General features: G+C 45.9%; 1 protein-coding gene across 1 annotated transcript in view; it reads right to left on the reverse strand.

Annotated features, from left to right (window-relative positions):
* NUGGC (nuclear GTPase, germinal center associated) overlaps positions 1-25,849 on the reverse strand; it is a 49,657-nt gene that overhangs the window by 23,267 nt on the left and 541 nt on the right. The window contains exons 2-10 of the mRNA XM_059071378.2: positions 19,933-20,020; positions 15,371-15,475; positions 14,653-14,761; positions 13,378-13,600; positions 12,679-12,909; positions 9,319-9,528; positions 4,025-4,200; positions 2,604-2,622; positions 2,235-2,324 (exon numbers count right to left, since the gene is read on the reverse strand). Of these exons, the coding sequence (XP_058927361.2) occupies positions 2,235-2,324; positions 2,604-2,622; positions 4,025-4,200; positions 9,319-9,528; positions 12,679-12,909; positions 13,378-13,600; positions 14,653-14,761; positions 15,371-15,475; positions 19,933-19,975 (1,206 nt within the window). The 5' untranslated portion in view covers positions 19,976-20,020. The remainder of the gene's footprint in view (positions 1-2,234; positions 2,325-2,603; positions 2,623-4,024; positions 4,201-9,318; positions 9,529-12,678; positions 12,910-13,377; positions 13,601-14,652; positions 14,762-15,370; positions 15,476-19,932; positions 20,021-25,849) is intronic.

Here is a 25,849-nt window from a genome sequence, read left to right on the forward strand (position 1 = left end):
AAAGGCAAAATGCTGTATAATAATCAGCTCAAAAGACATGCCTGAGAACATCAAAACCCAGCTTTCTTTTACCTGCCACATACAGTTGGTCGTCAGACCTATGGATCTGAACCCCCAATTAGCTCTTGAATGCATCTCCTCTATTTCTATGGTTACTGCCTAGTTCAGGCTCTTATCACTTTTTTTTTTTTTTGGCTACGTTGGGTCTTTGTTGCCGTGCGCGGGCTTTCTCTAGTTGCGGTGAGCGGGGGCTACTCTTCATTGCGGTGCGTGGGCTTCTCATCGCCGTGGCTTCTCTTGTTGTGGAGCACGGGCTCTAGGCATGTGGGCTTCAGTAGTTGTGTCACACGGGCTCTACAGCGCAGGCTCAGTAGTTGTAGCGCACGGGCTTAGTTGCTCCACGGCATGTGGGATCTTTACGGAGGGCTCAGACCCATGTCCCCTGCATCGGCAGATGGATTCTTAACCACTGCGCCACCAGGGAAGCCCTATCACTTCTTCTTTTTTTTTTTTTTTTTTAACACCACCTAGATTACAGAAAAAGCCTCCCAGCTGGTCTTTCTACATCCAATCTTCACCAGCCCCTCTCCCCACCATCCATTCTCCATATTCCCGAGAAAATCACCTTTCTAAGATGCATAGTGTTTCCAAATTGAAATCAATAAGTGTAGTCCCAGGAGCCTGAAATTTTTCTTACAATATTTTTCTTAATTTTCATTTTTATAATTAAAGAAATAAGCATAGACATCTCTATGAGTGGCTACCCTATAATCAACTTCTGCCTCATATTTTCTATGATCAAAATTAAATTTGCTCCAAATGAAGGTCTGCAGTACAAATAAAGGTCTCACAGTAATTCAAAGTGAAAAGAAGTGGTTGGAGAATGAAGGTGTTACCTAGCCATCAGAGGTGTAGGTGTGCAGACCTAAAAGAACTTGTGCCATAAAAATCAAAACCACAGTCACCCTGCAAGCTGATTTATTGTTGCCCAGACCCTATCTTGTACATACCAATTTGCCACATTTTTTAGCAATAAATATAATTGTAAATTATGTATTGAGGTATTTTATGTTTCTGCTTCCAGAAACAGTATAATTAGGTCCTCATAAAATGCATATTTCTTTAATGCCAAGAAGAACAATTAAAGAGAATAAGAACAGCTTTACTGAGTTATTGCCTCATTAAAATCAACATTCAAGAATTGCTCGATAGAAGACTTTGGCTTGAGTATGAGGTCTGATTATTCTGAATTAGGAACAAAAGCCCTGAAATTTCCAATTCCACATTGTACGCCAGACGTTTTCTGCATCAATATAATTGAAGTCAAAATACAGAAAGCAATTAAATATAGAACTGGACGTAAGGCCATGTGTTTTTACTGTTAAATCCAACACTGAAGATTTAGTTTCAGCAAAACCATCCCTTCTATCACATTATACTAACTGTGATATAACACTTAAGTTGTTTTGTTTATATTTTATCTTCAAGTTGGTTTCAGTTTTATAGTTGCATAAGACTATTACAGGAAGGAGCTTTATGTTTGTACCTATTTTAGTGACAGCATAATAAAAATAATTTAAGAAACCGCAAGATTCCCACAGAACAATTACTCAAGCTTGAAAAATAGAGCTCAGGGCTTTTCCCCCAACATTCCTGCATATGCCCCTTGCTGAGCTATTCACAACTACTTGCCTGTAATTCACCAAAGCGTGGCAGTTTTCTTCAACCACGTTCTTCCTTCTGTATCAAACACATTTTCTCTGACTTCTTCACCTCACTCAAGACTACTGGTCCTTAAAATTCTGCTGAAGAGGCTGAGAAGTTTTCCCTGAACTTCTCCTCAACGCCGCCTCCCCCAACTGTCCGCGTGACTGGGGCATCCTTCCTCCGTGTTCCCCCAGCCCTGCTGCGTCCCTCTAGCCAAGCACACTTCAACCTGCACTGTGACCCCTGATTTTACCTGCACATAGTTCTCAGTAGACCATATGCTCATTCAATCCTTCCAACAATCACAGGCAGTAGATATTATTATTCCCCCATTTTACAGATGAGAAAATGGAAGCTCAGAGAGGTGCGGTAATTTGCCTAAGGTCACAAAGTAATTAATCAGCAGGACTAAATTGTCTACCCCAAAGCTTCTGCCCTTGCTACTACACAAGAAGACCAAATAGGTGTTTCTCAAAATCGGAGTGGTTGAAAAGCAGAAACATGCATAGGAGAATCTGTTAACTTACCTTTAGTTTTTCCTTGAGAACTTTATTCCTTTGTAGCTTCATCATTTCATTTCTTTCTAAAACAGCCTCTCGCTGACTTTGAATAGCTTGCTGGATTATGAAAAGAAATAAAAGCGTGGCAAAGAGTCTAGGGTTATCAAGAGTGATCAAGGGATAAGATGCACATTTTAGGGGCAGCTCTTCATCTGGCCCAGACAAATGTGCATGTGTTCGAATCATATAATACTAATCATAAAAAGTATTATTTAAGAATGAGTCCAAGCTCATCAAGATGTTTACATTGAATGTGTGTCATTTTTTGTCTATCAATTATATCTCCATTGAGCTTTGAAAGAGAAAGAAAAGAAAAAATAACTAGTCCATACTTACACTTCCCACTTTTCTTTCCCTGAAATGAGAAATGTAACAGTTATTTACTCATGATGTGTCACAGCAGTCTTGACTTTCCCTGAAAGCAGCGTATACTGTCATGCCTTTATGCTTCTCCCTAAGCTCTTTCTTCATTCCAAATGCTCTGACCCACCTCCAGTGTCCATTTGAAAAGAGTATCTTAATTTCTCAATATTTTGTCATCGGCGGAATTTTCTGTGACCTCACCACCTGGCCCAGTCAAAACGCAGCCCTCACTCTCCAAGGTCCCATGGTACTTTACCTGTCACTCTCATATAACCTTTCATCCTCTTTTAAGACAGTGACCTCAGCGACTAAGCAAGATGCCTCTCTGAATCTGCTGCCTCTACCACAGTGTTCAATAAACATTTAATAAATTCGACTGTATTACGTTCAGTTTTAGAGCTGGCATCGGAAAGGGAGCCCTTGAGATACTATTCTGTGGTAGGGAGTGGGGTGAATGGAATTGCAGGGAGAAAAAATAATGGAGCTGAAATTCCAACTTAGACCATGAAAGCAAGAAGTTGGGGGAAAAGTCTTAGTCTGTTTCTTCACTGAGGACTTTTTCTCTGCTTAGTTAGTTCCTGGAGACAGTAGACTCAAGTGCGGGGGGGGGATACGGCAGAGGGGACAGGTGGAGAAGCTTTTGTTAGAGCAGAGAAACACTGGCGAGGGTAGAGCCCATGACCATATGTCCCATGTCCCCGAACAGACCAGTGTACCCCTGCCAGTCCTCTGTACAGATTAATAACAACCCCTTTCACTGTCAGAGTGTCCCTACATGGAAGATAAGTTCCAGTCCTCCTAGTTACAGGGGGAACAGACATGTGCATGGAAATCAACATATATTAACATCTATTAAGCTCTAAAATGCTTACCCTTCATTATTTTTTGTTAGAGTATGACTCTAAGGATGCTTTTACTTTGGGCCAAGTTCTGAAACTTTGAGAACCTTGCTCCGTATGGGTTTCAAATCTCAGGAGGAGACAAATCTGAAACAGAATCTTGACACTTCAAAGCGGTACCGGGCCAGATGGTGTTATAGGAAGTGCCCACTAGCTGTGGGGTGTCTACACTTCCCATATCTGGGAGGAACAGGCAGGTCCACCACTCTGTAAAATGCCAGGAGCTGCTCTTTGCATCTCAGACACCTGAGTGGCGCCCCTGGAGCTGTGTAGAGCACAGCCTGTTGGGCGTTAAGCAGCTGCTCTGGAAGATTCCCAAGACAACCTACCCAAGGGTCCTGATGTCCCAGGAAATCATCCAGACTTCTCTTTTATCTCCAGTGGTCACTTCCCTGAGTCCACAATGCCCATGAGTCAAAGCTCTGTTGTTACCGTAATTACGGCAGTCAGGACCCATGGAGGAAAGCCCGCATCCCTGTAAGCCCAGCACCGTACCTTAGATATTCTGGCAAGTGGAGCTTGTCGGTCTTGGTGACCACCAGGGCCACGTCCCTGCAGAACCCCCTTTGGCAGGCTTTGATGCTCTCGTTCAGAAGGTCTTCATGGGCTCTCCCTCCAGAAACTCTTTCAATGTCACTGATCAGCCAGATCACGGAGCATTTATCAATGGTCTGTGAAACATGACCACAGCATGTTTAAGAGCATAAATGGTGCCTCGGTTGCAGAGCATGTGCTTCCTTAATGTACCATGTCTGTCCTCGATGCTCTGCCCCGACTCTCTCTCAACCCCACCTCTCATCCCTCCCCACCACATTCTTTTAGGCACCAGCCATCCGAGCTTCTTACACTTCCTGGCATGTAAATTGCTCATCTATCTCTTGGGGCCTTTGCCCTTGCCGTGACCTCTGCTTGACCTCCATTTGCCATCTGAGACTGCCAAGGGCCACCTGAGGCTAGGTTGGCTACCTCCACCTCTGCATCCCACAGCACCTGGACTTACTGCCACTGTGCTTCTCAGGCAGAACTACTGTACACGGTCGGCACTCTATACCCCTCTCCCCCTCTTCACCCAGACTGTGAGGTACCAGATGGGAAGGGGCTGCACCTTTCAGCTTGGAATCCACATCACCTCAAGCTCAGTACTTGGCCCATAGTAGAGGCTTCAGAGACGTTTGTGGCAATAGTCATTGATAGAATTCAAGAAATCAGACCTCCAGTTCCAGATCCATCACGGGCTTGATTTACCTCAGCTGTCCTCTAGGGAAAATCATCGTTCTTCCAGAACTAGTCCTGGTCATGCATCTACCCCAAAGCTGTCACCACAGGGCATCATTTTGACGTCTGGCTGCCCCTGCATATTCAGCATACTACCACCAGGTGGCAGCAGGGAGCCAGAAACCGTGTGATTCAAGTTGCAAAGGCCAATGAACGTGAAACTGCAACCTACTGATCGATCACATATGTATTGCTTTAGCTACTATGCAACTTTCATGTGGCAAGCAATAGTGTGTTGCCTTGTGACATTTCTCTGACTGTATTGTTTCACTCATCTTATCTCGCCATATAAATGAAAAGCTGGTCCAACACCAGGACTGAGTGTTTATGGTTCCTCAGAACAGCACTTTGTACAAAAAGCTGTGACAAGTTTGCGAGTTGCTAATTAAATCATTATTTGCTTTATACTAATGGTTCTTAACTAGTGGAGATTCTATACCCCAGACGACGCTTGGCAATGTCTGGAGACATTTTTAACCGTTTTGACTTGAGGGGGCGCTAGTGGGTAAAGGCCACGGATGCCGCTAAACATCCTGCAATGCCCAGGCCGGGCATTGACAACAAAGAATTCGCTGGACCCAAAATGTCAAAAGAGCTGAGGCTGAGAAAGCTTGATCTAGAGCAGGGGGTTTCAAACATGTTTTTAATGGTGGAGCCTTTTTCAAATGAAATCTTAGGAAGAATTCCAATTGCCAAACTTGATTTTTAAGAATAGAACTGCTATAGTCGAATTGGGGGTGGAGGGTTTGGAGTCCCCACCTGCTCTGTGTCCCGCACCCTCTACCCATGAACCTCTTGGCTTCACGGATCTTTGTTATGAAAGCATCCATCTCAAGAGTCAAACGAACTTCATTGTTTTATAAAGAAGGTACATAACAGGCCCCGAGAGGCAAAGGATCAGCTTAAGGCCGCACAGCTATGGGTCCTGAACTTCCTCCCCTACATGGATGGACTCAAATTCGGGCAGGACAATAAAACCAATCGCTCCCTCCCACCTCCCAAATTATAACCAATCGGGGGGGTGATTCAGACTGTTCTATCAGGCTGTGGAAGATGAAGCTCCTCCACTAGGGCAGGGCCTCTTTCACTTTTATATTCCCCGGTCCTGGTAAACTACAGATGCTTAATAAATGTTTACTAAAAGAGAAGAGAACTGCAATGATAACGGTTGCAGTGATTAAATTTCGGGCCCTACACAAAGCTCCTGACTGCCAGGATTTGGTAAAATGAGAGTCACAGAAAACACCGGAAAAAAAGCCGATCTATAAGACAAGAGCCACTGGATTTGGGAGTGGGTAGGATGGCCCCCTGCCGTCGCTGCCCTCCTCCCTTCCCACGATGAGAGTGGGCCTCCAAGAGGTCAGGTGACTCAGGCAGCATGGGACGTCTGAGCTCTTAATGGTTTTAGTGTAGGGAAGGTACCTCTGGGCAGCTGGGGAGGGGGAGGGGGGAGAGGCATCGTGTTCTGTTCTCCCCGGAAGGAGGGGAGCCTTTAGTAACTTCTCGCGAGAGGATACCACAAAACCACGAGCACGGAGGGGAGCTGCGACCAAGCAGAGCAGGCTGGGAGCCATCACTTCGCTTCAGCCCCACCTCCTCGGAGTTCCTCTGTTCTGAGCGGCCTCTGATAAGCTGCCCGGTGTATCTGAACGGGCAGCAGCCACGGCTCCATCCTGTGAGAGGGGCCGGCCACCTCCTCAGGCTGTCGCTCCCTGGGACTGGCCTGGAACTAGAGGAGGTTGGCGATTCCACTCCAAGAGCTGAAACCCCTGCAGAGACAAAGGCTCTCCCGGCCAGGCCTGAGCAGACCACCAAGGGTAGAGGATGCTGGGACTGCCTCCGCCTTAAAGAACTGTTAGGGGATGTCCTTCCTGGGGGGCTGAGAGACAGAGCCTCAGCCGGGAAGGAAGGAACCTGCTCTCCGGTTCAAATTCTGTCGCCCAGTAGATGTGCGGTCTTGGGCAAATGACTTCCCGTCTCTGAGCTTTCATTTCCTTCTCTGTCAAATCAGGGCATAGGCTGATTATCTGCAAGCTGTCATCCTGATCTTTATTGCAAACCGCAGCCACGAACCTCCCCCCCGGGCCCACAGTCATTCATTGAGCGCAAATCTGCTGAATTTAAAGTCTACGTATGACAGAGAAGCAGTGGGCCTGCAGTGCGTGTCGGCCGCCACTGCACTGACCATGACTCACAGACACTGGCCCTCCTTCCCGGTCCCTTCTGGCTCTGGTCCTGTGGCCCGTGTTCCCTCCCACCCTGCACTCCCGAGCTCCTTCTAAGACGCCCTTTCTTTCTCTGTCACTCACCGGAGCCCCTCTTGTCCTTCGAACCTCCCCAGGAAGCATGGCATTAGAGCCCGCCCCGCCTTTCCCAGGCTTGGCTTCTGTGCCTCTCTCCATCCTTCCCCCACGGCCTCAGCCCTCTGGGCTCCACAAATGCTGCTCTCCGGCCTGAAACGGCGCCCAGGGTCCCACACTCCCACCTGCCTTCTCTCCCTGGTAGAGGCTGACCATCTGTGTCCACTCTGAAGCCTCACCCACCTCCCAAAGGAACTCATCACCTTGTGCTCTCATTTTTAAGTCATGGGGTTTGTTCCTTAGTGTATGTCATTCCCTTCTGGATTATGGGCCTTCCAAGGGCAAGGACTTTGTCTCCGTCCATCCAGAGCCTATCATAGAATTGAGTGGATGCTCAGTGGCTGTTTGTTGAAGGAACGAGCTCTCTGGTTGGAGGTGATTTCGACTTTGGAGAGCCCATAGTTCCTTGTGCTTCTCTTACATCGTTTTCTGCCCTGTGTTTAGTCATCTGCGTGTTTCATTTCTCCTAGTAGACTCTAAGCCCCTTTAGGGCAGGCTCTGCTTCGCATTAACGTTGTTTGCTTTTGTTTTCGTCTTTTTAAAGATAATACATGTTCAGGCAAAATATACAAACAATACAGAGGTGTCTGTAGTAAAGAGTGGTAGGAAACACAGAAACTTCTGTTAACAGTTGGGTACGTATCTTACCAGAAGGCAGGATCTGACTTTTGCTGTGCATTTGCAAACATTACACACACACACACACACACACACACACACACACACACACGCTTCTTCACATAAAAGATCATGTTCTGTATCTGTTCATTCACTCTTCATTTTGTGTTGTTTATCATGTAGGATATAGTAGAGGTTGACAGCAGAGAGGCTCTTGAGCCTTCTTGCTTGGGTCATTAGCTATAAAATTAGCTCAGCTATCATTATTATTATTAGCTATAATCTTTGCATCCTCAGTGCTTAGTACCTAGTCTTACATATTGTATGTGTTTGATGAACAGAAAGCAAATTAACAAAGAGATAAATTCTTATAAATCCCCCAGCCTTTAATCACTAGGTGCATCTCAAACTGCCCTAGTGCTTAACTCTCTGGCTGCAGACACATCTGGGGCGGCCCCCATCAGTTTATGCTCCATTTGCTGGGAAATGAACTCCTACCTACTTTCATCTTAACGACCCCCTTCAGCCACAGCTGACTGTGCTAGGGGTGGATACTTAATCCAGAGAGAGTTGATCCTTAGCTGGGCAGTAATTGATCAGATTTCCCTTCTGAGGAATTTGAACTAAAAGACACAGAGACTATAGTCAGACAGTCACAGGCACAGGAACAGCAATGTCATTTAGAGACGCAGCTAAGGTGGTCCTAGTCCACAACATGGGTCCTAATGGCTAGAAGAGAAAGCTAAGGGAGAAGCAGGAGTCTGCAGAGATGCACAAAGAGAAACAGGGTCACAAGAGACCAGGCAGAGGATGAACAAGAAAATAGCTGCTTCCATCCTGATAGGTGGTCCTGGGGCCTGGCTGTGTCTTGTGAGATCCTTTGATAGCCTTTCTTTTTATTTTATTTTTTTTGTGTGGTACGCAGGCCTCTCCCTGTTATGGCCTCTCCCTGTTATGGCCTTTCCCGTTGCGGAACACAGGTTCCGGACGCGCAGGCTCAGCGGCCATGGCTCACGGGCCCAGCCGCTCCGCGGCACGTGGGATCTTCCCGGACCGGGGCACGAACCCACATCCCCTGCATCGGCAGGCGGACTCTCAACCACTGTGCCACCAGGGAAGCCCCCTTTAATAGACTTTTGATTAACCCTTCTTGACTTGGGATTTGCTTTAGTGAGTTTCTATTCCCTACAACCAAGCACGGGAGCAGCCTCCTGGTTCCTTGGTGCGTGGCTACCGGCTTCTCTGCTTTGTGCCCAAATCTTGGCCTCCCTCTCCTGCTCTGTCCTTGTTTCCTCTGCTCACTCCTGGACAACTTTATTGCTGGCCCTTGTCATCTGTCACATACTCATGATTCCTCCCTCCCCAATTTCTCTGGCCAACCGTATCCTGCCATTGCCCTGAGGCTTAGAACGTGTTAGAATTTAACTCCATGAGCTCATAAAATCCTGTAAGCAGAAAGCAGAGCCTTCTTTGCTGCTTTAGAAAGGGTGCTGGAGTTGAGGGGAGAGGGAACAAAGCCATCTGAAAGAGAATCACCTTTCTCCACATCTCGTCCCTCTTGCTGTTGAAGTCTCCTGTGCCTGGAATGTCCACCAGCACAACCCCTTCTGGAATCAGCTCCGATTTGGGAAGAGTCACTTCCACCAGTTTGATCAAGGGCCAAATTTGTGTCTCAGCTGATCCTTCATCCCAGCCTCTCCTCTGAGTCCGGATGTAGGGGTCCAGCTTGAGAGACAGCTCTCCTGCCTGAGGAAGAGGGACAGGTCACACACACCAGACATTCTCCCAGCACGTCTACCCTGAATGGGCTGTTGACTCAGGTTCATTGAAGGTCCACTGAGATACGTGAAAAGCAGCACCTGGGCAACAGGCACCAGGAGGCCTCAGATCCAGCCTGGAAGGGTCTAGACTCAGAACCAGAAAGGACGCTGGAGAGCAGGAAGTTCAAGCTCCTTCACTGACAGATGCAGAAAACAAAGTCAGTTAGAACAGGGCTTCAGGAAAGTTATAGCTTCACTGGATAATGAGTGTATCCTCTAAATTCCATTCCAGTTCTAAAATTAATGGAAGTCATATGCAATATTCTAAATTTGAGAGAGAGAGGATTCTTCCCACATGGTTAATGTGAACATGTTCATTACCAGAAAGCCCTGACTGTGGAAAGTGGATAGTGAGATGGTGACCATATTTTCCCCATTGAAAACTGAACTTGATCTTCAAAGAGATTTTTAAAATTTATCTTCCAAGTACCAAAAAATATATTGACATATAGGCATCTCCAGGATGTTTTTTGTTTTGTTTTGTTTTTGTTTTTGCGGTACGCGGGACTCACACTGTCGTGGCCTCTCCCGTTGCGGAGCACAGGCTCTGGGTGCACAGGCTCAGTGGCCATGGCTCACGGGCCCAGCCGCTCCGCGGCATGTGGGATCTTCCCGGACCGGGGCACGAACCCGTGTCTCCTGCATCGGCAGGCGGATTCTCAACCACTGCGCCACCAGGGAAGCCCTCCAAGATGTTTTAATGATGGTGGGTGAGATGGGGAATCACTCTCAGCCTATTGTTTTTAATGAAACATATCTTGGTACAATGATATCTTCATGCCAGCAGCTATGTATGGCAGAGAATCTCTATGGGATACTTCAGGGGACAGAAGATTTGGGATGCACGGTAGTCATTGTTAATAAATATCTACAGAATGGTCCTGAAAGAAAGATAAAGTAAATTCTTAAGAGAGTTGAGATTAAGTCAGAGGATTTGTTGCAATCTGATTTACTTGCAGGGTAGGGAGTAAGAGGTCTCATCAATTCTAGTCAAATCACAAGAAATTGTGAAAGAGGAAATGATAAAAGTTCTTTAAGATATTTTGATTAAAAAATAAAGGAGATACAAAAAGAGCAACATAAAAGAAAAAGCATGGGCTTTCTATAAGAAGAGGGCTCCGCTCAGTAAACTGGTGGAGGCGAGTCATTCTGGGAGGGAAACTCAGATTCCGTCACCCCAGCCTACAATCCCTGACCCAAACTCTGAATCTGTGCCCTCATTCATGGAGATGGTAATTCTGTTCCTCTTGTTTCAATGGGTAAATTCGTAACACCGGGAAGGGATATTTCTAAATACAGAGTAGTGAAGAAATGAATATTATATTGATACCTTGGTGTAAGTTGTGTGTATTCAGATAATGTCACCAGTTTTATCATCATTATGTTTCTTTGGACATGCTCGGTCTATGTTTTAGATATTAGGAGCATAATGAGTTTTAACTATAATAGCCATTTAAATATAAGAAATGGCTACTACATGTGTTCCATTTTCTAGATATAGAAGAGCTAAGTACCTTGAAAAGTTTAATTCATTTGACTTCTAAGTATGCCTGGTCAAGTATTTCAATTTTTTTGAGAGAATCAAATATATTAAATTTGAACTTTAAAAAGAAATGTTGATTAATTATGTAAGTAGCATTAACTTTTTTTTTTACCGGCTCCGGACGCGCAGGCCCAGCGGCCACGGCCCCACAGGCCCAGCCGCTCCGCGGCATGTGGGATCTTCCCGGACCGGGGCACGAACCCGTGTCCCCTGCATCGGCAGGCGGACTCTCAACCACTGCGCCACCAGGGAAGCCCAACATTAACTTTTAAAGGAGGTTTTTCTATGGTACACTTAGGAGATAACTGAACATTAAATTTTAGAACAGGTGTAAGTAATTGTTCTTGTTTTATTCAAAAACTGCCAGATTTACAAATAGAATAACAATATATTAAAGGTGAATTTTAAGATGCAAGAAACACTAGGTTTTTAAATGTACAACATTAATAAATTACATATTAGCTGCCCGTGTATTTTGGTTTAATTTAAAATTGAGTTTTAATTTAAATACAGTGAACATTGATCATAAAAATGAAGAGAGCATTGTTCTACTAGGTGCACATCCAGTATCCATCCTGTCCTTCACCTGCACCAGCAGCATCCTGACTATTTGTTTATTTGGGAAGGCAGTGGATTGAGACTGGTCTCAGCCAATCTTGGCAAGTCTGCTTCTTGTTTTTTCTAGACTCTCCTTCATCTCAGAAAGGCCATGTGACTCAGTTCCGAACAAGAAAGTCTACATGGAAATGTGTTGGGTGTGTTTCTAGGAAAGCTTTTACTTCCCAGTGAAAGAGGAGATGTGGTTGGTGCCACCTTTTTATCCATTTCTTCCTTACACGAAGCTAGCTGTGAAGTCCAGCACTTCAGTAGCAATTTTGTTACAATGAGGCAACAGATGTGGAAGGTCAGGAGAACCAGAGGGACGCGGCCATGGTTGAGCCACTGAGCCAACCCACAGACCCAACTGCCCCCAGACTCCTTATGTGAGAAAATGAATAAATCCCTATTTGTTTAAGCCATTAAAAATTGGGCTTATTTTAAAAATTATTTGCCACCAAAAGCATTCTTAATTAATCTTCAGGTAACTGTAAATAGTCTTTCCTGTGAACAAAAACTCCCCATCCAGACACTAAAAATTCCCATTTGACAGCCATAAATAATGAAAAAACACTTTCTCGTAGATACTTCTGATTTTGGTATCAACTTATTTCCAATAAGAACACTGTGCCTTGGGCTTCCCTGGTGGCGCAGTGGTTGAGAGCCTGCCTGCCGATGCAGGGGACACGGGTTCGTGCCCCGATCCGGGAGGATCCCACATGCCGCGGAGCGGCTGGGCCCATGAGCCGTGGCCGCTGAGCCTGCGCGTCCGGAGCCTGTGCTCCGCAACGGGAGAGGCCACAACAGTGAGAGGCCCGCGTACCGCCAAAAAAAAAAAAAAAAAAAAAAAGAACACTGTGCCTTGCGCAAATCCCCTAAATGGATTCAACCGTTATCCTTGAGACTCGTGAAAAAATAAAGACATCCTGAACCTACCTCTTCTGCCCTGAGGGTGATGACTCTGGAGGTGGGAATCTTTCCTTTGGGCTTTGCCCTTAGCAACTCCTCATACTTCTTCCTTTCCACCCCGTTTCCATAAAACATTTGTAGCTTCCAAATGGCTTCCTCCACTGCATCCTCCCTGTCCCAGGCAGCCTCTTCTTCTCTGCCCAGCTCCTCAGGCCTGTGCAGGAGTTTCGTCAAGTTCTTCAGCTCCTCCTTCCACTCCTGCCAAGGCAGAGGGGGGGGGGGGCCAAGCCCCCCATGACACAGATACAGAAGACACTGACAAAGGGAGAAATCCATCATCCCTGGGGAGGACAGGGGGCTGCATACCCAGGAAATCTAAAATCACCTAATCCCGTCAGGGATCATCTAATCCAACCCCCTTCTTTTGTCCGTGAGGAAACGGGAACCCAAAGAGGGAAACGTCCTGCCCAAAGTCCCATGAAGAGCTGAGCCAGGACCCACTAGAACCCCCATCTTGTTCTGTTGGACTTTCTCATTCTGTGCTATGTTCTTTTCGTTTAACGAAGACGTGAGCTATATTTACAAGGAATATAATGTTAGTCTCTGAGAGGGAGCCAGGAAGGAAAGAAAAGGAAGAAGGAAGAAAGAGGAGGAAGGAGGAAGGAAAGGAGGGAGAGAGGGAGAATAACAGAGAGGGAGAGAGGGAGGGAGGGAGGCAACACTTACCTGGTCGGAGAGCAGGTGGATTTTGGCTTCATACTGTTCACAGCAGCCTGAGCTCACTTGAACAATACATGATGTACAAATACTTTCTCCAGACACTGGCAGAAACATGGCTTGCTGGATGATGGCATTGATCAGGGAGCTCTTCCCAGCCCCAGAGCTTCCAAATAATCCGATGTAGATTGGGTCCACTGATGGTTTTTCAATCAAGGCAAGAAGCCTGTTTCTAGATCAATTTTAAAAATGCTCATTGTCACGGTCATCGAAGCATAGTAGGGAGATCATCAGAACAGAACACAAAACAACTGAGTTCTAATCTTGGGCAAGTCACCGCATCTTTCTGAATCTCTGTTGTCTCCCGGGTCAAAGGGGAATATTCATCCATTTACTATACAGAGCTGTCATGAGGATCCAATGAGATTATGCCAAAATACTTGGTAATGATAATTCTACACAAACTCTACAACGTCTCTATGAATGTGAGGTCTCCTTGTTTGTGTTCCATGGAAGTTACATAGTCTTGATCTTAGAAATAAAGTTTATGCAGAGGTGAAGTATTATTAGGAGCAACATTAAGAGTCTTACTGGGCACGAGATGCAGACTGGACACCACTCAAGTCCTTCTAGTCAGCTGGGCACAGGCTATTGAGGCCACAGGCTCAGAGTGCCACAGCCTGGGCTGGCTACCCGGCCCTTTCACTTACCAACCGTGTGACCTTGGTCAATGTCTTGGCCTCTCAGAGCCTCAATTTCTGCAAAATGGGGGTGATAATAATGGCTCCTACTTTATAGGGGTATTGGGACAATTAAACGAAATTTGATATATATAAAGTATCTAGCAGATCACCTAGCAGCAGTGACAGCTCAATGAATGGTAACTATTGGAAATAACAATAATGGCCCATAGCTACAGAGCTTTTTGGCTTTCTTTGCTCAGTTTTTTTGTTTGTTTGTTTTTGTTTTGTTTTGTTTTTTTTGCGGTATACGGGCCTCTCACTGCTGTGGCCTCTCCCGTTGCAGAGCACAGGCTCCGGACGCACAGGCTCAGCGGCCACGGCTCACGGGCTTAGTTGCTCCACGGCATGTGGGATCTTCCCGGACCAGGGCACGAACCCGTGTCTCCTGCATCGGCAGGCGGACTCTCAACCACTGTGCCACCAGGGAAGCCCTGCTCAGTTTTTAATTGAAAACTCCCTTTCATTGTTGGAGCAAAGCATCTGTCACCACCTAAGGAAAGACATCCAAGTAAGATCTGATGGTAGCTGATGTCAGACTCACATGAGGTACTTGGCACCGTTAGGGATGCTGTCATCCAGGAACACAGACTGAATGAGTTTCTGGTAAGTGTTGCTCAAAACCCTTCTGGTCCGTGACTCCAGTTTTTCATCTGGAATCAACAGAGATATATTAGCCGGGATGTACCTGGCAACGATCAAGTACTTGGTCCCCACAAGGGGAACCTGCTCAATATTACAGAGAAAGAAAAAAAAGAAGAAGAAATGAAAAGCCAATTAAACAAGAGAACAAGTGATCTGACATAAGAGATAATAGCTTGTGGGATAGCAATCACTGATAATGAGGGCCTCCCATTAAGCCAGCCTGCTCTGAGGCTCAGTGTAACAGAAGTCAGCATATGCTTCACCATGGGCTGTAGCCCTTCTAGATTCTTCTCTCCTGTGGTCATAAAAAGAAAAAAAAAATTCAAGGACATCATATAATACCCATGAAAGAACCAAAACAACCATTTTCATTCACAGTTCTAATCAAGAAGAGATTATTTTTGTAACAAGCCTCCTATCCAGATTCTGAGAGGTAAACTGTCATATTCCATTATCTCTTTAGAGACTAGGAGGCCTCCTTTTTTGGATTGGGATCATTCGGAGATGTTCCATCCTGCTTCTGAATGTAACCTTCTCTTCCTTTGAGCATGTTAACACATTTGGAAAAGAACAGAGCCACATTAAAACAAGTGACGGAGCCCTTTCACGACACTCACATTCCTTAAGGGCGCTTTGTTCCACAGAGGGAAACGCTCGGAACCTCTGGTCTCGATCCGACCGTCTTCTTTTTTTCATTGGTTCTTTAAATAAATCATCATCAACTAGAGATAAACAGAGGTTATATAAAATTATAGGTCTTGGGGGCATAGTATACGGTTGACCTTTAAACTATATGCATATTTTTGGCTTCGAAGCAGGGTGGGTGCTCTAACCCCTGCGTTGTTCAGGGGTCACTGTGTTTGCCTGACCTCTATCGATACACAAACCCAAAGAGTCTAGGAGGACCCCTGCCAGCCCTGGATGTCTGTGAGCTCATTTCAGAAGCAGCCCTGTTGGGCCATTCCTAATTTCCAGAGTCCCGGGACTCTGCATCTAGTTCCAAAACGCACAGTCCAACGTATCTGCCCAGAAGATAAGTTGAAATGACATGAAAAGTTCCTGTGTGGGAATCCTGAGAAGACAAAATGGCTTGATATTCTTCAAATGCCAAGAGTGTAAAGAGAAGCCCAAGACGGCTCAGCGTGGGGTGGAGAAAGGCCCCTGGGAGATCTTTTCAAACAGGGAAATTGAGGGCTTCCCTGGTGGCGCAGTGGTTGAGAATCCGCCTGCCGATGCAGGGGACGCGGGTTCGTGCCCCGGTCCGGGAAGATCCCAAATGCCGCGGAGCGGCTGGGCCCGTGAGCCGTGGCCGCTGAGCCCGCGCGTCCGGAGCCTGTGCTCCGCAGTGGGAGGGGCCACAACAGTGAGAGGCCCGCGTATCACAAAAAAAAAAAAAAAAAAAAGGGAAATTGATTGGGAGCCGAATCAGAGGAAAGAACAGGCCACATGACCAGGGCAAATCTCTTCTTCTCCCGGAGCCTCAGTTTCTTCATCTGTAAATTGAGTCGGCTGACAAAAATATCAATATAAGTAATACAAGAGTTTGGAAGGGTGCCCTCCCAGGGGACATCCTTCAGAGATTAAATTGGGGGGCTTTCCCCCGCTTCCTCACTGAAAGTCATTAGCAGCTGCTTCCTTACACGGGCAAGAAAAAAAAATTGCCAAGAAGCAAATCTTTGTAGTTCTGCAGAGATTTATTCACTTTAGTGGCTTCCATCGGTTATGAAGTGAAGAACTGGAGGGGTCCATAAACCTCAGGAAAGGGTGTAACCAAAACTGTGTGTTTGGGTGAGTTTTAGAAAACACCCCCCTGGCAGGATTCACCTGGTTAGAAAGGGGCAGTAGGTGGGTCTCTGGAGTCAAGGTTGTTGGAAGTGGTTCTAACCCAGTGCCCCTGGGGCTGGCCTGGGCCTTAAGAAATGGCCATGAGGTGACCTGGAAAAACAGGTGACCCCAAGAGTCATACTCTCTAAGCTCATAAAAGGGCATGAGGCCTCCAAACCGAACATGACGCAGGGTTCATATTCCTTCAAGAACCACAGAGAGGGAGTGTCGCTCAGGGACCCAGGGTGGCAGCCTTGGCAGACAGGCCAGCCTCTGCCCCTGGCCCGCAGACGCGGGTCTCCCAGATAACTCAGGGGGCCTCGGCCTTGCATCTTCCGGCACAGAGTCTGCTGTGTTCTGGAGCCAGGTCACACCCCACAGAGTACTGCAGCACAGCCTGAGCTGTCTGCCAAGGCCCGAATCTCTGCGCCCTCACGCTCACACAGTTGAGAGGGTTGAGAGAACGTGTCCTTCGACCCTCTCTCTCAGACATTCTAACTTTACGAGTGATCTCCACTCACAGAAGTTATCCTGGCTCAGTCTAAGGACTGCCTTAGAAACAACTAAGAGATTGCTGGCTCAGCGGCTATGCCGGAGCGGAATGGGCAAAGAAGAAAGAAAAACATGCCACTAGTTAGGGAGTTTGGGATGGACATGTACCCACTGCTGTATTTTAAATGGACAACGAACAGGGACCTACTGTAGAGCACCGGCTACTCTGCTCAATCTTACGTAACAACCTAAACGGGAAAAAAGAATTTGAAAAAGAATAGATACATGTATATGTATAACTGAATCACTGTGCTGTACCCCTGAAACTAACACACCATTGTTAATCAACTCTACTCCAATATAAAATAAAAAGTTAAAAAAAAAAGTGAAGGCAGATAAGGTTTTCCAAAGTCCCCAGATTATTTGATGATAATAAGCAAGTATCAATAGCTAACTTTAATAATTTAGCTTAAGTAAGGGAATACACTGTAGGTTAAACTTCTGAACCTAGATATTGATAGTAGGGGGGTGACAGAATCACAGGATTTATGAGCTGGAAAACAATGTAAAATATGTGTGACTTGAGATGTAGAGTTCCAGAGAGATCAAGTGACTTGTTATAACAGGCACAGAGCTAGCAAATGACAGAGCAAGAACAAAAAGCCGAGGATGTAAACTACAAGTCCAATGTTTTTTGATGCACAATTACAGTCTTACTATTTTAAATTATTATACATTATGGTTTAATATTGTGGAAGATGTTTATAACTTATTCTTCTATTTTATCCATGATCCCAGAGTGTGGAAAAGAAAAACATTTAGAGTTATAAATATGTTATGACTGAAGCTATCAAGTGAAATTCTAGAAAATCTGCCAATAAGTTTTAACAAAACAAAGCAAATAATTTTTAACCATTAAAAAAGAAAGAACAACAAGCGACTTGGGCCCCTAGGCCAGCGGCCAGCTGAAGAACAATTTAGTACGTGTTATAAACGGTGTCTTGGAATTCCAGTGTGTTTCCACCCTGCCTGTGGAAAGAAAGCAAAAGGATGGAGGGCCTTGATCTTGACTCTGTAACTCGGGAACTCTTTTGTGTAAACAACGTTTGCACAGTATCTTAGCCACATGTACAAAAGAGTCTCAATACAGCCCATGTATCCTGGCCTTTATTTCAATTTTGTAAAGACTGGCAATTAATCTGATCAAAGTTTGGAAGCTTATTTCTCAACTAAGGCAAACGGTGAGAAGTCAGATAAAACAGCAAGGTTTTTTTGCGTTGTTTTTTTTTTTAGAAGATGTTGGGAGTAGGAGTTTATTAATTTATTTATTTTTGCAGTGTTGGGTCTTCATTTCTGTACGAGGGCTTTCTCTAGTTGCGGCGAGCAGGGTCCACTCTTCATCGCGGTGCGCGGGCCTCTCACTATCACGGCCTTTCTTGATGTGGAGCACAGGCTCCAGATGCGCAGGCTCAGTAGTTGTGGCTCACGGGCCTAGTTGCTCTGCGGCATGTGGGATCCTCCCAGACCAGGGCTCGAACCCGTGTCCCCTCCATTAGCAGGCAGATTCTCCACCACTGCGCCACCAGGGAAGCCCCAAACAGCAAGGTTTTAAACTTTTTCTTCAATTTCTAAAATGAAAAACCACGTGGAAAGGAAAAAGTACTTCATCTGGGATTTAAACCACTTAAGGGTGGTGGTTTTGTATTAAACTCTAACCAGAATGAATTGGTGTGAATTGGCCACATTCATTCTTCCCTGTAATTGCTCAAGCACTCCCTTGCCTTTTCCAGCATTTTACACTGATTTATTCGAAGAAAGGGCAGACGAAGCAGTCCAAAGTCTGCTGGCGCAGTGCTTGAGAGTCCGCCTGCCGGTGCAGGGGACACGGGTTCGTGCCCCGGTCCGGGAAGATCCCACGTGCCGCGGAGCGGCTGGGCCCGTGAGCCGTGGCCGCTGAGCCTGTGCGCCCGGAGCCTGTGCTCCGCAACGGGATAGGCCACAGCAGTGAGAGGCCCGCGTACCGCAAAAAAACCAAAAACCAAAGTCTACCTTAGTCTCTGCTGCTGTTGCTTCTTGTTGCCACAAGGTGTCGCTTTTGACAGCTGCTCTCAATACAGGCTCTTTGTTGGTCCCGGCCGTTGCCAGAACCTGCCGCAGATCTTCCCAGCAGAACGCCCCACGCCTTCAGGGTTAACCTCAGCCAGGCGGTCCTCAAAGTTGCAGTTTCTTCAGTTTCCAGGCCCAGCCACGTCTCAGATGCTCGCACTACCCCGCTGACCCAGAAACACTGATCCCTTGCCCTTAAAGGAATTCATCCCCAGGAGTGAAGCAATTTTTCCTCTTCAATTCTCAAAACACAAAGGATGTGATACACCCAGCTTTCTGCACATAGGGGTTACTCCCCTGCATCTTCCGAGGGAAGGGTCCCTCCTTGTCTCCGGGGGCCCTACACCCAGCCTTCTAGGAAGAGGGGGGCACCCTCACAGACTCCAGTGTTGTTCACCCTACAACTCTCCTTCTAAGGAAAGCACCTGCAGTGATTCCAGGGGCTCACCTTGTCCGTTCTGAGAGGGCTACCCTCAGAAAACCCAAGATGGTTTCCTGGAACCTTCTTTTAAAGGAGGGGGGAGCACAAATATAATTGCTGGTCAGCCAACCCACTGTGCTATGAATGGGATATTTTAGTTGTTATTGAAATAATTGATGTTCATTCACTGTTAAAAATGTGTCGTGAGAAAGCAGCTTCTGAACAAAGAGCAAGGAACAGTGACTATTGTTCAGTAGTCTCAACTCATTTGCCCTTGATTATATAATGGTAAACAGATCCCATTCATTTCATCAGGTGATATTGTAGAGATGTTACCTGGATGTGGCTCCTGACCCACAAAATCTGCAGTTTCTGCCATTTCCTGTTGTGTAATCACCTGCTTTTGTCCACTTAGAGCATCAGCCTGAAAAAAAATGCACACAAAGTACAAGGGTGGAGGTGGGAGGGGTAAACTGCAGAAATTGTAAATACAAAGCAAAAAACCAAAAATAACATGTAATTTTGCTTGCGCTTTGTCTCTCCAGTCAGATCCCAAGCTTCTAAAGGGCAGTGGCCATTCTAACTTATTTTCAAATCCATCACAACTGCTACTTCACTACACGTTGGTTTAAATATGACAAAAATCCATGTTTGACTATTGGTTTCCAACAGTAGTCGTATCCGTAGAACTCTAAACTGAAAAGACCTGAGACCTTTAAGGCAACTCACTCTGAAAAGAGAATAAACCTCTAGTGACCAGCCCCTTGAAGGTGAAGTTGTATAGCTTTGCTGCTTTGGGAGACGTCGGCGCCCCCATCAGGTAACCCTTGAACTCCTTTGCCAGTGATACCGAGTCCCAGGAGGTCTCAGCAAGTGTCTGGGAGTTGGATGGAATATTTGATACTCCCAGGGCCCCCTGGAGTTGCCCTGAGAGGGGAAGGAGAGGTGCAACAACTAGGGTCTCTGGGTCTTCCTCACCAGCCCGCCCAACACTTCAATCAGGAAGACACCCCTACTGGGAGTTATGAGCAGCTCCGCCTCGTGGGGCATCTGCGGGTGGCAGGGTGGGCGGAGAGAAGGAGAAGCCCCTCCAGAAGCAGAAGTGCCAGATCCAACCTGTCTCTAGTCCCGGGCACACAGGGTTGGGCACAGAGGGAGAAGTGGGTCCGTAAAGGCTCAGAACAGTGGGCCCTGCTTCCCTGGAGTTTCTTCGTCCCCACGCGTTGAGGAGAATCTGAGGGACACAAGTTGGGGGGCATCTGTGCTGCTTCTCCACTTCTGATGTTGCTATTTGGATCACTCAGCCGCGTAATTCAAAAGCAGAGAGTCACCAGCCCTTCTGAAATATGCAAAAGCCCACCTGACCTGTCAACCCTGACTAGACCCACAGGCCGTTAGTTGTGGAGGCGGTGCCTCATTTACATATTACCCCCAAACTAAAATCACCACTCATCCGTCGAAAGAGCCTCTTACTCTTACTTTGGATCATGGGTGTCAAACCAAACAAATGGTTTCTGTACGTGGTGGGTGTTTGCTGAAGGTGAGGTGAACCGTACTACGTACAAGGTCCTGAGCCTTCACTAGAGCTCCTCATGTCTCCATTCTTCATCTTGAGGCTCCCTCTCGGGCCACCCCAAACTCCTTGCAGTCCTCCGAGGCAGGGAATCCAAGAAGAAACATGCTTCTGTATAGGGTGCCCTTCCCCTCTTCTTCCTGGTGAATTCCTGCTCTTTCTTCCAGATTTTCTTTGAGTATTTCCTCTGTGCCACTGTGTTCTGATTCCCATTCATTCCCTTCTTGTGTCACCACTGCTCCAAGGACAACTGTGCTATGATGCTTGCTATGCTTCCTTTATGTCTCTTCCTCTTTACTGAACCGTGAGCTATTTTAGGTCATGGCTGCATTGATTTCAATGCTGCATTTCTATCATGAAGTGCAATGACTGACAATAATGCTGAAAGACTGAATGAATGAAATAGTGGTGGGAAGCTTTTGATGAGATTCTATACCAAAGGCTGTTTTAAAATCAAATTCATTTTGATAGGACTGCTCCTTAGGAACTGAGAATGCTTAGCTTGAGGAAGGGAAGACACAGGCTAAGGCAGAAGACAGGGAGAGGACTTCGTAGTGGTCTTCAAATACTTGACCTTAGAGCTGCATATAAAAGACGGACGATGCATGTTTCCAGTGGTCCCCAGCAGGGAGAACTAGATCCACTAGGTGTAAAGTATAAGAAAGCACATTTTTGCTGAACATTCTCCGGTAGTTGTCCAAAATGGAATGTAACAATTTTCTGCCCCAGAGGTGTCTAAACCTTTACTGGTGTAGCAACCTAATAACTGCATTGGACTAGATGGATTTTAAGGCTTCTTTAAATCCCAAGATAGGGCTTCCCTGGTGGCGCAGTGGTTGAGGGTCCGCCTGCCAATGCGGGGGACGTGGGTTCGTGCCCCGGTCCGGGAGGATCCCACGTGCCGTGGAGCGGCTGGGCCCGTGAGCCGTGGCCGCTGACCCTGCGCGTCCGGAGCCTGTGCTCCGCAACGGGAGAGGCCACAGCAGTGAGAGGCCCGCGTACCGCAAAAAAATAAATTAATAAATAAATCCCAAGATACTGTGTTCTTGCTTGAAATGGTCACCAGTAAAGCTGGTGGTGGGAGGGCTCTATGAGGTCACTAAAATTCATGAGAGTTTCCTGATTGGAAATGCTGAGTTAGAAATGCTAAACCACATCAAAACCTAGGCAAGTTTAGGAGGAAGAAATAACGTCATCAATTACTTTAGATGCGCAACTGGGACTTGCCCCTCAGAAAGAGATCTGTTGTTTTCTGAAGACAGCAGCTCCATGAGCCATAGTCACACAAAATGTTAGGCATCATATCACAGTGGACACTGGAAACAAAACAACATGTGTGGTCCTCCCAGGGGACAGATCCACTGTAGACCTTCAGGACAGCTTATTCTGCTAGTCAAATGCCAGGAACAGATAGAGAAGCGGGATGAAACCCCAAAGAACTAACAAGTTGATAAGTGTTACCACCATTTGAACACTGAGATTAAGGCCCTTCAATCCAAGACGGAAGAGGACTTGGAGTACAAGCAGACGCGTTCACCAAATTCTAGAATGTGGGCAGTGGTTTGGGCTCCCTTCGGGCTCACAGGACTTTACTGATTAAATCAACAGTGCACGGTGGCCAGCAAGGGTTATTGGCATGTAACTGTCTGGGGTTAGATTGGGTTTAGCTGCTTGCAATGCAGACACCAAACCATGAGCCTCCCACTGTAAAGCATCTATGGTACCAGTATAGGAGTAATGTGTGACCCCTAACTGAAATTTGGAGACACTGGAAATTATTTGAGTTGTGGTTGTGGTGAATTCTGCTTCATGTATTCCTTCTGCCAATGTTCCAGCCCTGGCAGAAAGGAACCATTTGATTGATAAACGAAGACACTGGAAAATGGAAAGGGATCGTTTACTAAAAGGCTGAAGAGGCAGGATGCAATAAATGCCAAGCACTTACAAAGGAAAACCTATAGACAAACATATCAATTAATAGGAGATAGTGTGGTATAGCCCCTCAGTATATAGCTATTGAGTTAAACTGAATGATGTGGTGGGAAGGGCATTAAGCTGGAAATCAGGTGTGGCAGTTTCCAGTTCTGGCTTTGCCAAAATCAAAGAAGCCATAGAACTTGAGACCCATCATTGTACCACTCTGGGCCTTAGCTTTCCCATCTATAAATTGAACGAGTCCTTTAGGTGCCAACGTTCTCTGATTTAGTTGGGAGCCAAAAGGATTAAGTTCTTATTTTGAAATGTCACTTGCCATGGAAACCAAGACTGTACCAATAATTAGGGCTCCTGTGGAATCAAAAGCAGCACAGCTGAGATTGTGGTCATTTCAGGTTCATTTTGCTTTGAAGAGCAAAAGACCCGTAGTCCTTCCTCAAATTACGTTGGGCTCCACTTTCCACCAGAGAGGTAGCAACAATGGTATATTTTGTAAAAGTTTGTTTCTGTAGAGAAGCAATTGAAAACATCCAAATGTATGGCTCACACGGGCAAGCTTTTTAATTGTGGTTTATTTCACCTGTATTTCAACTGTGTGGTTAACAGTTAATTGTGGTTTATTTCACTTCTATTTCAACTGTGTGGTTAACAGTGAAGTTTTGCTCTTAGTACTTATTTACATTCATGTGCACTGAGCCTAAGAATAGCATCTTTCAAATGAGACTCTGCATATTTATCTAGATGTGGGAAGGTTGCACAGAACCAGTTTCCTGTCAAATAATTGTGACTATTGACACTTTTTCTTGCTTCTCTTGCTCTCCTTTCCTCTGTTTGTGTTTGCTTACTGCCTTTTTTCTTAAGAGAACATAAGAGAGGCGACACAAATGCAATGGTCACTCCTATATTAGAACAGCTTCATGTAGTGGAATTAAATAATGTTCTTGAGCCCCATCTACAGATTTGGACACTGAGGCCCAGAGAGGGGAAGGGACTTGTTCAAGGTAACGTAGTGAGTCCAAGTTCCGTGTTCTCTTCATTCCACCATGCAGCCTCTAAGTGGTACTATTTCAACAAAGTCTCCGGAGCTTAAGAGTAGGACAATGAGGGAACAGTGCCCACAAATGAGGGGCTCCCTCTAATGCATGATGAAGGAATTCGGGGAGTGAAGGCTGTTGAGTAGCAGGGAGAGTGGGAACTTGATAAAAATTGTGCTTAGGGACTCCAGCTGAAGCTACTCTCTGCAAATCCTTCAATGCCCTCAGAAGAAAACAAGCCAGACTGTGTGCGGGGCGTGTATGTGCGCACGCGCGTGCGTACGCGTGTGGTGAGGTGGGGGACGAGTAGTACATTTCACTGCCTTCAGTCCATGTCCGAGGCAAACTGCATGCGTTTATTAAGAATGACAAGCGTCCAGGTTTCTTCTCCTTCTTTAGTCAGAATATCATCCCACCTTCCCTTGCTTCCCATGAACCCCTCCCGACACGATTCTTGTTTTCCTTTCCTTTCTGTCCCCTACCCGCCGTCCCAAGGTTAACACTGATAGGAAGAGATTAAAATGCTTCAATTAGCAAAGTTCCTTGAAGGGGCATTTTGATCGTTAACATTGGTTTGTTCCCTACTCTTAACAGATGTGGGAGGTGCTCAGTGCTTAGTAAACACTGAATAAATATTTGTTGAATGAATGAAGCATGTCGTTAATAATGGCAGGAATTATAATCATTCGTTCAATAAATATCTGTTGAGTGTCGACTGTGTGCCAGGCACTGTTATAGGTGTTGGGGACACATCAGGGAAGAAAATGGACAAGGTGTGCCCACACCCAGAGCTTATATTCCAGACTGGGAGTGGTGTAGTGGGAAGTACTCAGGTTTTGGAGTTAGAATGCCTGGATTTGGAGATCCTGCTCTGGTATTTCAGTGTAACACTGAACAAATCACTTAATCTCTCTGAGCCTCAGTTCATCCACATATAAAATGAGAATTAAAAAATACTTAAGTCTGGAGTTCATCGTGGGGACTAAATGTGACATTGCATGCATAGTTGGTCTACAGACACTTATGCATCTGTACAAATGTTACTGTCCTTCAGAATATTTGGTGAAGACAGTTAAACACGAAATCAGTACTAATATTTACCAGGGCAAAGTCTATTTATTTTGGGGGGAACAGATGCCACCTTAATGATAAACTGACACCCCCATTCTTGTCCCCATTGACCAGTCACCTTGAAGGTTCTATACACTTGGTAGAGTCTTGTCCCCTTCTCACAGGGAGGTAGCTGAAGAGTGAAATAAGGGCAAGGAGGAGATTCTTAATAAAGTGATGGAATGTTGATGAGGTTTAGGATTTATCTCCTTTCTGTTTTTAAATCTTAAGTACCTTTGGTGTTGGCAAAATTTCCTAGCCACTTTATTGGACACTGCACTGCTCTTCCAAACTAGGTACATTCCAAAGGAACAATTTAAACACATTAGCTTAGAGGCAAAAGTGAAACAAAGGCCTTCAAACCCCCAAAGGAAAAGAGTTCTGTTGTGAGCGTTAATGCATCAGCAAATGTGTGCAAGGTTAGAAGCACTGCCATGGGAGGCAGAGACAGTAGAGGAGGCATTGGGATGACATGCCTCCATCCTTCTCCCCCAGGCGAATAGGTCAGTAAAATTAGCAGATATTTTCATCATGTACTTTATCGGATTCTAAGGAAATGAACTTGAATCCTTTCATATTGCTTCCTCAAACTTGCCAAAGT

This window comes from Kogia breviceps, chromosome 8 (assembly GCF_026419965.1).
Source record: "Kogia breviceps isolate mKogBre1 chromosome 8, mKogBre1 haplotype 1, whole genome shotgun sequence".
In the NCBI taxonomy this organism is placed as follows: domain Eukaryota; kingdom Metazoa; phylum Chordata; class Mammalia; order Artiodactyla; family Physeteridae; genus Kogia; species Kogia breviceps.